We start from the raw sequence: 13492 nt of genomic DNA, 5'->3' as shown, positions 1-13492 counted from the left end.
ACTGACCTACATAAATACATATATGTCACTCTTTGTGGAGCTTCTGTGACAATCAGTCAACAATGCTCGAATTGTCATCTCACTGCTCTGTCTCATGTTTGCTGAAGACCATTGCTTACCATCAATATGGCGTGTAATTCTGTAAATTACATATAATAAAGTTCATCAGTAGCGTGGCTATGGTTTCCTCCGCACATAAAAGTCACTGTCATCGTATTAGAGTAAAATTCTTACATATAGCGTTAAACAACAATGGAATAAATAAATATTAATATATGTTGCAGAAATGGCGACCACCAAGATAGTATACAGCTGCATTGCCAGAGGATCAACAATCCTTTGCAGCTACCAGACTGCGCCGACGCAGTGTAGCACGGAAGCGGAAGCTGCAGTTGTCCTTGACCTTATGATCCCTGACCGAAGGCTGAAGAGACATGGCCGCTGTACATTCCATACACCAAAGTAATTATTGATTCTAGCAATAGTAATTATATTTGAATAAGTAGTTGAAATGACCCACAAATGATACATGTAAAACTATATGAATGGAACTCAGACTTCAAACTACCTTGTTTTGACAGGCAACCTTACTTTGCCAGTACCCTATATTTTAAAATTTCCATAGGAATTTCATATGTAACGACATTATATCCACATCAGGTTAACAAAATCACTGATGGATTTCTTATTATAATGAGAATACGACATTCTAATTTGAAATTTTCCTGTTTTTTCCATGCAATTTTCAGAAAAGAAAAGTGGTATTCATCAATCAAAAAAAAACAACATTATGACAAACCATAGACCCTTAAAAATAAAAAATAAAAAAAGTATTGTTCATTAAAGGAAATCCCTGCTCGCTGCATCCCGAGTGAAGCAGACCGAAGTAGGACACTTCCACAACAGCCCACTGAAAACCAATAATTGTTTTTCCCACATGACAAACACTAATAAATCACACCTATGCTAACGTTTCAAGTGACAGACCAATTATGTCTGAACAATGTATACTTTTCCTCAGACAAATCGAACAGACGCATGCTAGGATTAAATCAATGTTTATAGGCCTATTGGTTACCATAACAAGTTTCCTGTCCGTCACTATTTAAGCTCTTTATCTCCAGAATAAATTTAGACAGAATCACCTCTTCCTTCCGATACGACCCTAACAACACAATTTTGCTCTTTTCCTATATCCAAGAATTCCTTGTTACCTGCAATCTCACTCTCAATATAATTATTTTTACTTACTTTCTTTTCACAATCCATGTATACGTGCCCCTTCTTTCCACAGTTATACTTTCTACTGTGTGGTCAGGAAAGGCATGGTTTACATGTGTGCCTCAAATCCGGAGAGCGAAAAGAGAACGAACTACCTCTTTCTGTCAGATGTAAATATGATTTCTTTCCATGTACTTTGTTATTTTACTTGGTTTTCAAACCAACCAAACTGTCCGTCGATTAATTATTATAGGCTTGGCTTAGAGAACAGGTTTGGTACCCTGCATGTGATAGAAGGTGGTTGTTTTTATATAAACTTCTTTATATACACAGTTTAATAAACGCCTTCATTGGAATTTGTAACGAACTATAACTGTTTAGTCCATCGGCTCGTTTGTTACTTACTCAATTTTTAGAAAAGAATTTAGAATTAATCTCTTCAACCTCAAATCATTTGGTGGTCAAGTAGTCTGTAAGAAATAACTAAAAAGCCAGATCGTTTCCAAAATCACAATTTCATAATCTCTCCCTCCATATGCCTATATATATCTTCACGAATTGACGAAGAGTGTATAGATTTGTGGGTCTATTTTCAGGAAAAGAAAACTTTCATGCAGGCGGGTTTAATGGACAAGGTCTCTGAGGCCACGTCACACTCTTTGGACGCTGTCTTTAGGAACCAGCTGGCTCAACTAACGGTATAATTACTTTTTTTTACACTAAAAAAATTAATCTGTTAATTTTACCAGAAAGTCTGTTGTTTGAGTGACACTAGAATACATTCTCTTATTATAATATAATACTGTGTCATATTCAACATAATATTCCGTTAATTTCCTAGAATCTTTATGCTGAAATAATAGAATGTGCGTGTTGTATTTAATACAATACTCTGTTGCAATAGCCGAATACTTTCTATCATCATTCAGGAAACAGACTTTCTATTAACAGATTATCTTTTTAGTGTAACGGCTCATGACTGCCCCAATCCGTAGAGTGAGTTGTCCCGAAAGTTCCAGGGTCAATCCTGGGTCGGGTCATACCTGAGACCTTAAAAGAGGAAGTTGCAACTTCCTCGCTTGACGTTCAGCATGAAGGGGATAGTGCAACGACTGGTTGACCCGTATCAGTATAATGGCTTGGGCGGGGCGGTTTACTTGCCTTCGGTAAGTCCCCTCAGTGAAGCAGCACTAGATAAAAGAACGGTGGAAATTCCCCCTCCTACAAGGAGGCACATTACATGCACCCTAATGATTCCTTCGTGGTCATATGACTGAAAAAATGTTAATTACGACGTTAAGCTCCAAGCACTCACTCACTCCAAATCCAGCTCTTGCTGATGGTTTAATTGGTGCATTGATTAAAGGGATTTAAGGGGAATACAGTCGATTGGCTAATAGTGGAGATTTTGTATCCCGTTAAAGGGACACCCAATCTACGCCCATTGGCTACGAGAATTTCCTGGGCTACAGGATGCATCCTTGGTCACGCTTGAATAAATGATTAGTACCTTAAATTAACAATATATATACAACAGCCTTAACCTGGACTTGCCTGTCTCTCACACCAGCTTATCAGCGACGATTTTATGTTGTAGAAAAATACGTAGAGTGGTTTATCCTGTCATCTTCATTTCGTTTCCTCCGGACATCATCCTGACGATCGCTGTATACGTGAAATATTCTAAATTGGGTGTGGCCCAGAACGCCTATCGAATAAATGAATGAATGAATCCTTTCACAAAATTTTGTAAAACAAATTTCTGTTAACTTTTTTGGCGAAAATGACATTGTTTGGGTTATAACGTACGCCATAAGACGACGCGATTTACGAGAAAGGTTACGAAAATATGATCAGTGCTGAGCGAGGCAAGAAGAGGCATCATTTTTAATCTACACTGATTAAAGTGTCAATTTTAAACGAAATGTTTTCATTAGTATTTGTTGACTTGTTCTGTTCACAGCTGAAACATTTCAGTATCGGCCCAAGCTTGGAAATACTGCAATCTGATCTTCACGAGGTGAAGATAACAATCGGTCAGAATTTCGACAAATTGATGGCAAGAGGGGAGAATTTGGATTACCTTACAGCGAAGGCAAAGGACTTGGAATCGGCGGTAAGCACAATAAAACTGTCAACTATGTCCACTAAGTAAAAACATGACAAGTCTGCATCAGCCGGTATTTTTGCAATATTCCATTTATATACGCAAACCCTTAATTTATTGCACAGAAAAGAGAATTTTTTAAAATTTTACTGACAAACAAAACTTGATAAGACATGAAAATATAAGAAAGCAGATATTCTGAAACTTTAGCTGGTGGCAAATGAGTCTAAACATTACACAGAAATTTCACGTTGTGAGCATGCTTTTACCGACGTCTTACATAAAGGTGTTCCATAGTAAAAGTGTGAGACGGTCGTCGCAATGATAGTCGTTCCTGTGTTTTGCTAAACTTGTTCTTCACACTGAAGTAACAACGAAATAGGCATGTATAATACAAGGACTTTATTTAGACGAAATTATTCATGGTTGTAAATCTATGCGCCGAAACAGACATTCGTATCCCTGGGGTCAACTAGGTTCCGTTACAGGTTAATAATCGCATGGCCAATTCCCAAAACGACGTAGAATATCAGTTATCGATAACAAAACATGCAAAGTCGCTTACAAATTAAAAGATACTAATATGCAAATATGAACAGCAGGCCTGGCCTAAGAGAAAATAACTGTCGAGCTGTTTTCCATTCTCCTGGAAATCATTAAGACCGATATTCCGGCAATGATGTGGATCCAGTCGGCTTTGCCTTATTGTTGTCTTTAGACGTGTTGCTCTGATCGGAACAAGAACCACTTCTGTCCCAACATAGCATGCTTATGACGATGTGTAAGGTGCGGCGATTAGCGCAGTACGCCAGAAAGATGAACACACCTTGACTTGCGGTGAGTACAATGAAGGTATACCAAAGAATGTCGGAACGAAGAATTTCCGCCATTATCCCGAATACCCAGGTAAATCCGAACAGCGCGGCCAGCTTTATGTAAATGTATACGTAACGCTTGTTGGTCACGTGGGCAACCTCTTTCATGTCCGGGACAGATCGGATTGCTAAAACTGTCAAAATGAAGAAAATGGCGTTAGCGATAAGTGTAATGATCAACGGGGAGGCAAAGAATACGGCGATACAATGGGGTCGTTAATGAAGCACACGTCACCACCGTAGCCCATGTCGAGCTTCGGATCAGATAATACGCGATACATCCACTGACAATGCAGGTCGGCATCAAAATGCAGAACAGCAGTATCTGAGGAATCGAGAGGGACGTCGGTTCTTCCTGTGGTGGGCATAGGGCGTAATTTGGTAAATACCCTGTACATGTGATATGCGGATGTAGTCATCCAAGAGAACGTGGGCCATCCAAAAGAAATGGGTTAAGACAACCGAACGCTTTGCAAACCGTGGAATTCTCTGTTCGATTGGCGCCAACCAGGAACGAGGAGCTGAGACAAAAAGATGTGGAATACTAACGCTGAAGTGTTCATCACCCGGAACAGGTCCTTAAGTCGTTTTATGCAAGTGGTATGTCAAAAATGTCAGAAACAAACAAAGCAAAGACAAAGAGGTACATACAAGGGAGACTATAGACATGGCTACGTTTTGGACGGGAGTCACCTTGGCAAGTGGAGCCCACGCTTTGTCCCGCTGTTCAAGAGCCAACTCACTTCGGATGACTGAAATGTCATCGAGGCAGATTCGAGCAGTTACGCCACAGCGCACAATCCGACTCATATTTACCTTGATCGTTTGGAGTTATTGATTGTTATCGAGCTAGTTTCTTTTGTCGAGGGTAAAATTGTCTCTCGCGAGGTTATACTGCAAGAACGGACACCCTGGGCCCACTGTAGCCATAGTCGGGCGACATAACGAAGTCAGGCATCTGTGGTCGAGATTGGTGGTTGATTGTTTTATTTCTCGTCCGCTCGTCACAACATTGGATGATAAAATCTCTTGTGGGCAAAATTCTGGCGTGGAAGACAGGCTGACATCTTCTCCCCGCCATGGATAGCTCTGCTCCATGGACATGAATTTCCAGAGCGTCTCTTCTAAGGCTTGTAGAGTCTGGTTTGACAAAGTGATTATTTCCACGTGGATTAAAATCTTGTCTGGTTGCAAACTATGTTGCATTCCATTGCGTTGTAGAAAATTCATTATCATCGAACTTATAATTAATGGGTAAAACTCAACGAGCCTTTCTTTCAATAGATTCAAGTACTGTGTATGATCAAAATAGGACAGAAAATCTTCAGATCCATTTAACTGATTTAAGACGACATCGAATTTAAACCCCAAACCTGTTGTGGCAGTGAAATGAATGTTGCATCCGCTGTCTCCAAGTACCCTGCGATCCGGACATTCAATGTTGCGACATGTCATCTGCGAAAAAAAAAAAAATAAAAACAGCAGCTTTATAAAGGTACTATATTTAATTTATGTATTTAGTGTTAGAGCCATGCAAAAAATACACAAGCAAGAGATATGCAGACAGAGCATACATATATGTTTTCTGTGTCTGACTGCCTACCCGATTAATTTTCGGAAAATCTTCATCATACATTGTCGTACCAAAAATTGGTGATATACAGAGGACACGAAAGTGAGGTCATGTATGCAATCACACTGTATACAGGTTGCTATACTTTGTAGCCTCCGTGCTACATGGTCGTCTACATGTGCTTGGTGCTACATGGTCATCCCACACGTGGCGGTTTCAACGTCCTACACGGTCGTCCCACATGTGACGGGTGCTACGTGCTTCAGCGTCGTCCTTACATGTGGTGGGCGGTCCGTGCTACACGGTCGTCCCACATGTGACGGGTGGTCCGTGCTATATTGTCGTCCCACATACTGTGTGTTCTCCCTGCTACATGGCCACTACATCTATCCAAAATATATCTCTTTGGTTACACTACACATCCATTTCCATCTCTTAAACTAATATGAACAGAACTAAAGCTGAAAAATAAAGCTGGAGTGCTTACGGAGAAGGGATCGTATGCCTGAGTGGTGTTGCAGTCGGTTGGTGTTCGGTGCAGAACTCTGGCTGATGGTGCAGGGGGAGGATTGAACGCCAATAAAACGCTCATAGGATGTGGTAAATGCCTGGCGCAACTCGACTGCATCCTACCTTCCTCGTGAGTTCGATTCCATTGCAAACAGCACAAAATATATTTCGGTAAGACACGTACTTGGTCGAGGATCCATAATAGTGAACAGTGTGGTTGTACATTCCACACAGTGTCTCTATTCTCGAATCGTACGACAACCAATTCCCTGTCATGTTACACACCTGTCCATGGGCGCGACACGACATTTTCTTAGTGCAACAACCTGGTGGAGGGTTGGTAACTATCTGACACAGGCTTTCCTGATTTAAAACAACTGCCACAGGTCCTCGGTGGTTTTTACACTTGACAAGTCAGTCATATTTTCACAGATGACCTCATGCCCGCCAACTTTCAGCGAGTAGAACACCGTGGCATAAAGCGCAATATTTATTCCTGTAGGTGATACCTTGAGAGATGCTGGACACAGGTGTTGCCTGGTCCCTGTTTCGAGATGTCAGGATCGTGGCATTTCTCAAGGACCTGTTTTGTTCTTGTTGATGTGGTGAGATGGGCATCGAGTAATCATCATTGCACTGTCTGCTGGACCCCAATTAGTCCAGGCGCCGTTCAGACAAGATACAGACTCTACCAGAGAGGATGGCACCATGGGCGAGTTCCTTAAACAGTATGTCTGGACAACAGTCCCCCAAAATAGTGGCACATTTCGTCGCAACGGGCAAAGACTGCATTCGAAAGAGCAAAGATGCTCGTCACCAATTAAGAGTTCTGTTACAAAAGTAATCTGATTCACACACAAAATCGGTGACGCTCCGCACCAAGAACTGGTTGGAACTGTTCTCTCCAAACACATACACGTCATTGTTGCTTGGGACCGACGTCGTCTTCCTCCGATGTCCTGTGAATTAACGTTAACTGATTCAGTCGTAGAGCTACCAGTTTCATGCGGTAGACCTAAAAATGTTGCTGGAGAAGTTATTTGACCGTTAGCAAATCCAAGAAAAACAGTCATACTGAAAACTATCGCTGCAACAGTCAAACGGTCTAACCGAAAACTGAGCCATAGCACCCCCAAAACTCGCGTGTTTTTAACAGAAGAACGCCTTGATACTTTTATACTTGATCAATTTGATGATCCATTTGGAACTGTTGGTTGACTTGTCGTTAAAGGATTTCTCATGGGTACAACCATGCGCTCACGTTAACTAATTGTTGACATGGAAGTCACTGATCCATCCTCTTTGTGTCGTTTATAACAATTACCATAATGCATATGATTCACGAGTTGATGGGTACACTGGGACTGGATCTGAGGCATCACTAGTTAAATATTCATTTGGGAAATGTGTGAAGTGATTAAGGGAAAGATTAGGTCGCATTATATTAGAGCTAAATATACGTTCACGCGGCTATCAACGCGAACTGATGGCGTTATGGGACATTAGGGTTATTAGGTTCGAAGCAATTCGGTAGCGTCAAAGCAAATAAATACAAACAGAAATAAAGGATTAATAGGTCTACATGTATATATTAACCCTTACTTAGGAATTGCGGATATATAGGCCTATTATTTTGGAAGGCAGAACAATTTTGGATGAATTGAATACCAACTTTTTCTGTTAGACTTCAATGTAAACTGATATGCTTCTATATTTTGACCGCTCCTTAAATAAGAGTTGAAAAATGGTAAAACTTAAAGTGGAAACTGAGTAAAATGATGATGTTTTATAGGTTGATTGTTTTTTCTTATTTGATTCTTATTTGTTTAAATACATGCACTTTCATAAGTTGGAGGTTACTTTTACGGGTGGGGGATGCGAAATGATCTGGGTTAAACAAAGGCATCCAAATTATTTCGAACACTGAAATACATAATGCTGTACACAAAAAATATTTCAATGGGTAAGATCATAAAGGCGTAAAACTTTGCAAAAGACAAATCATCAATTGAGATGCATGAAATCAAGTGTCTCTCTTTTTATTCCTGTGATTTATTTGATAACAGTGTATAATACGTTATTTTAAGAATATTTAACTCGTACAACTACTTTCAGATTTATTGGCAGGGTGCACCTGAGAGCACATGTCGCCAATACTTTAGATACCGCGAGCCGGTTCCATTTAACCCGAAATGAAAGGAAAGAACGAACATTCAGTTTCCAAAGATTAAACATGTTTAGAATGTATAATCATGGTATCTATATGTAGCACGGTCTGTACGTTCACAGATAAACTACAGATCCTCCTACATGTATGAAGCTTGGTTAAGAAACGCCATTCGTAAGACATTTAATTGTCTCAGTTATCCCGTCGAAATTTCTGCATATAATTATGTTATTGTTTCGGACGTACAGTATATAGCATCATGAAAAATTAAAACCATAGCGTAGATGAATTAACTTTTCATAGGTTTCTTAAACATTTTCAGTCTATTCTATATAAGATGCTTTGATGCTAAGCCGGACATTTTTAATCAGCAAGTTTAATAAGGTACATATGTTGGTATATAGACATGTACTATTATACTATGTTCTTGTTCTCCTACACCACAATGCAAAATACTACCAATGTTTCTCTATTAACTATTGTTACATGCTTGTAACTCAGTATAATACCTCAGTTCAGTTTCCGTACTAAATATTTGATCTTATTTTTTTTCTGTTTCAGGCCGAATCCTTCAAAGTGACAAGTAATAACTTAGAGAAACACGGCTGTTGTAGTTTTTACCGCTGGCGTATTTTAGCTGGAGTTATCGCAGGCATTGTGTTATTTGTCGTGATAATGTTTGTTCTCTGGCTCACTGGTGTGATAAGAGACGGGCCCCTTCCCTGGGAACCTGAACTCCCACCAATTATTCCCTTGTTCCCACCCGCACCCCCATCTGAAAATAATTAGTGCTCATCCCAGAAGTATACAATTTGTATTAACAACCTATGGGAACATAGCCCTGTTACAAATAAGATGCCCTTTTTACGCAAGGGCAAATAACCCAATCCCTTGAAAAGCAATGCACCCCAAAACTGTGCGTGTAGTCCTTTGTACACTTTGTCATTTCCCCCAGCCTCCATGCATTCCAGTTTCAGTTATAGTGTATGTACTGTATTTCTTAGCTGAGACACCTTAATCGTTACACTTCAGGCTGTAAATTGTTGACAGATTTGATCATATGTAACACTTCTGGCTCCGGCTGAATCAGTTTAAGTTTGTTTACGTAAACTAAGAAACTTAACAGAAAGTATGTAGTCTGGGATGCTAGAATGTATTCTGTACAATATAACTCAGATATCCTATTAATTCAAAGTAAAGATTTAGTAGACTAACAGGATATTATGTTGAATATAACAGAATATTGTGTTATAACAACAGAATTCATTCTATAGCATCACTCAGACCAACAAACTTTGTGGAATATTAACAGATTAATATTTTGGAGAGTAATCTCGCCCAAGGAAATGTTCATCGGGGAATTGCTTGGACCATGTGTTAATATAAGACCATTATCCTGCTGTGCTTGGTGTTTTGATGAAATCTTGGTAAGAAGGAATGTCCATCAGTTACTTGCTTGTATCAGGTGTTAATACGGCCATTGGTTTATCATAACAAATGTTAAGTATCGATAAAGCTTTTTTGGCAATTCTGAAAATACCGGTATATCATTCACAGTTAACTGAATGTATCATGTGGTAATACGTTACATATTACCATAATGGACGTGGTGTTTTGACCAAATTATGTGCACTGCCATTTCTGATAATCCATCCTGACGAAACTTTCATTTGGAAAATTGCTTTGTAAATCGGATCATTATTTTATCATATATTGTGTGTAGGGTTTTGATGAAAAATTGCCGTGATAGATGAAACATCGGTATATCGGAGTTAGTAGGAAGATTTGAGCAATTTTGAAAATCTCCCAATCAGAAATATCCATTGATTAATGATTAAGTGCCATGTTAATATGGTGCATAAATTATCACACTGGATAAATATAGCGTTATGACAAAATTACGTCCACTGACAATTGTGGAAGGTTTGTTTAGAAAAAAATATTTATCGCATAATTTTGTGTGTTAATGTAGGTTCATTGTTTCTTGCCTGTTGTCTTGAAGGTTTGCTGAGGACATTTTACATCTCTGAAAACTACGTAAAAAGGGATGCCTAAATCAGTTAACTGCTTATATGCTCTTCATAGAATCATTGTTTTATCATAATAGGTAAAGAGTTTTGATGATGTCTTGGTTTTTGGCAACTCTGAAAATGTCCATACGCTAACTGCTTATATCATGTGTTTCATGATCATTGTCTTGTCGTTTCACAAGAAATGTTCATCGGCTAATTGCTAGTATTACATATTAACATGATTATTGTTTTGTCATCATTTGTTGTACAAATGGATTTACAGATCTTTGCCGGAGCAAAAATTCTTCATAATCCGACAGAATTTTCTTCGCTTTTAGCATTCATGCATTCGTTGCTCGACATGTAACATTTGAAGAAGGCAAGTTCGGGATCTTACGGTTTCGTAACAATGAAGTCTTACTTGAAAATTATTTAGCTTCATTCAAAAAAGTAGAATTTGCGTTCTCATCAGATTAAAAGGAGCGTGACCACCGATCTAGTATATGCACAGATGTTTGCTAATGTTGTTCCATTGTACAAATTCACAATTCTAATTCTACTTTTTTACACCTAAAAGCACCGTTATATCGGTCTGGCGAGAACGGTAAAAAAAACGAACCCACATTGTCTGTTTACGTTTACTGTTCTTATTATCATTTTTTGTACATGTGCATTTCACATACTGTATTTCAAAGTAATAAGTATTGGATTTTAACATAATTAACAGATGTATATATATATATATATATATATATATATATATATATATATATATATATATATATATATATATATATAGTATGGAATGCTTTAGTGAAATTGTTGTCTATTTATATCTAACCAACATGCTCTCAGGTATACATGTATTACTGATCAAGGGGGCGTCGTAGCCAAGGTGGTTAGCACGCCAGCGCAGCGCAATGACCCCACAGCCCCGAACCAATGCGATCGCTGTGAGTTCAATGCCCGCTCATTCTGGCTTCCTCTCCGGCCGTGCGTGGGAAGGTATTCCACCAACATGTGGATGGTAGAGGTTTTCTCCTGGGCTCTGTCCGGTTTTCTCCAAACATAATGCTGACCGCCGTCGTATAAATGAAATATATCTTAGCACGGCGTATAACACCAATTAACTAAATAAATTACTGACTAAATTGGAACATGCTACTCGTTATTATGCTCTGTATATAACTATGAAATAAAAAGCTCATTTGTGATACAAATTATCCATATTAAACATATACTAGTGTTATTGTCTAATGATTCTTCCTTGGAATTAAAATACGATTCATGTATTTCATACATTTTATGTCGTACTCAAGAATTTCTCCTTTAGGCCTGTCAGGCTTATGCGTGCAAGAAACCGGGATGACGGAGACAACCACATCATAACGTGAAGCGGTCAGTTGGAGCAGGAAGTGTCGCCAATGACATTATGAAGTGTAAAACCCTACAGGATATTGAGTAAAACAGGTGCAGGTGTGATAACTGGCAAATGGTCACATGTAACCAGTAAAGACGTACAGCATAGAGAGTAAAACCAGAGCAGCGACGGCAGTGTGATAGTTGGCAAATGGTCACACTTTATCGGTGACATACACTCATTTGACCACAGTTAGGGTTTTATTCCAACTGTTAACGTATATGATCAAAAAGTTGCAGCATTCACATCCCAGAACACCATCACTTAAGCAGAATTTGGCAAAAAAGACATACAGTGATGTTAGTTGCAATTCACTAGACGTCACTACACATTTGCACGGTCTAAATGTACGGTCTACCATGCTTAAAAAGGTTTAAAATGGTTTTTAACAGATATATACACACTAAACTATAATCAGACTTTGTGGATCCATGGTAACTTCGTATACAATGTTTTGATTTTCTCACGTATCATGTACTCCGTGGTCTGAATGCAACAAGGAATCTCATCCCGGATGACAAAGGATTGGTACAACCCTTTCTAACTGTACCAATTTCACCAAAGGCACATGGAGCTTATAAAATGATATTCCTGATGGCAGTCCTTAAGTTTTTTCTGATAAGAAATAAATCGAACTTCACAAACAAAATTTCTGAACTGGCCCTATAAGGTGGGTGGATCAGAATCAAGCAAAATATGTCACTTGAAAAAAGCTGGACTTTTGGTGAAATACAGTATATAATGATGGTGATTGGCCTTATGGGTCAAGAAAGGACAGCTTCAGCTGAGCATAAATATGCATTTATTTATTTATTTGATTGGAGTTTTACGCCGTACTCAAGAATATTTCAATTATATGACGACGGCCAGCATTATGGTGGGCGGAAACCGGACAGAGCACGGGGGAAACCCACGACCATCCGCAGGTTGGTGGGAGACTTTTTAACTTACGGCCAGAGAGGAAGCCAGCATGAGCTGGACTTGAACTCACAGCGACTGCTTTAGTGAGAGGCTCCTGGGTCATTACGCCATAAGACGACGCGATTTACGAGAAAGGTTATGAAAATATGATCAGTGCTGAGCGAGGCAAGAAGAGGCATCATTTTTAATCTAAACTGATTGAAGCATAAACTTCAAACGAAAGGTTTTCATTAGTATTTGTTGACTTGCTCGGGTTTACAGCTGAAACATTTCAATATTGGCCCAAGCTTGGAAATACTGTAATCTGATCTTCACGAGGTGAAGATAACAATCGGTCAAAAGGCAAGAGGGGAGAATTTGAATTACCTTACAGCGAAGGCCAAGGACTTGGAATCGGCGGTAAGCGCAATAAAACTATCAGCCATGTTTCTGTCGGTTTTTCGACAAATGTCCTATTTTTTGCGCGGCGTCGAAGTGTCCACTAAGTAAAAACATGACAAGTCTGCAGCAGCCGGTATTTTTGCAATATTCCATTTATATACGCAAACCCTTAATTTATTGCACAGTAAAGTGAATTTTCTGAATTTCACTGACAAACGAAAATTGATATGACATGGAAATATAAGAAAGCAGATATTCTGAAGATTTAGTCAGTGGCAAATGAATCTGAACATTACAAAGAAATT

General features: G+C 39.0%; 1 protein-coding gene across 1 annotated transcript; it reads left to right on the top strand.

Moving 5' to 3' along the window:
* Nucleotides 1-286: 286 nt before the first annotated feature.
* Nucleotides 287-9242, top strand: LOC135462560 (uncharacterized). The gene is made up of 5 exons (XM_064739788.1): nt 287-462; nt 1295-1391; nt 1818-1919; nt 3185-3337; nt 9015-9242. The coding sequence occupies exons 1-5, from the start codon at nt 287-289 to the stop codon at nt 9240-9242; spliced, it is 756 nt and encodes a 251-aa protein (XP_064595858.1).
* The last annotated feature ends 4250 nt before the right edge of the window (nt 9243-13492 follow it).

Source organism: Liolophura sinensis, chromosome 1, assembly GCF_032854445.1.
Source record: "Liolophura sinensis isolate JHLJ2023 chromosome 1, CUHK_Ljap_v2, whole genome shotgun sequence".
NCBI classification, from domain to species: domain Eukaryota; kingdom Metazoa; phylum Mollusca; class Polyplacophora; order Chitonida; family Chitonidae; genus Liolophura; species Liolophura sinensis.
This window is presented reverse-complemented; position numbering and strand designations above follow the sequence as displayed.

Coding starts and splice junctions, on each gene's coding strand:
- LOC135462560 (XM_064739788.1), top strand. CDS start 287: ATGGCGACCACCAAGATAGTATACAGCTGCATTGCCAGAGGATCAACA. Junction 463..1,294: donor TGTACATTCCATACACCAAA/GTAATTATTGAT, acceptor TTCTTTCCACAG/TTATACTTTCTACTGTGTGG. Junction 1,920..3,184: donor ACCAGCTGGCTCAACTAACG/GTATAATTACTT, acceptor TTCTGTTCACAG/CTGAAACATTTCAGTATCGG.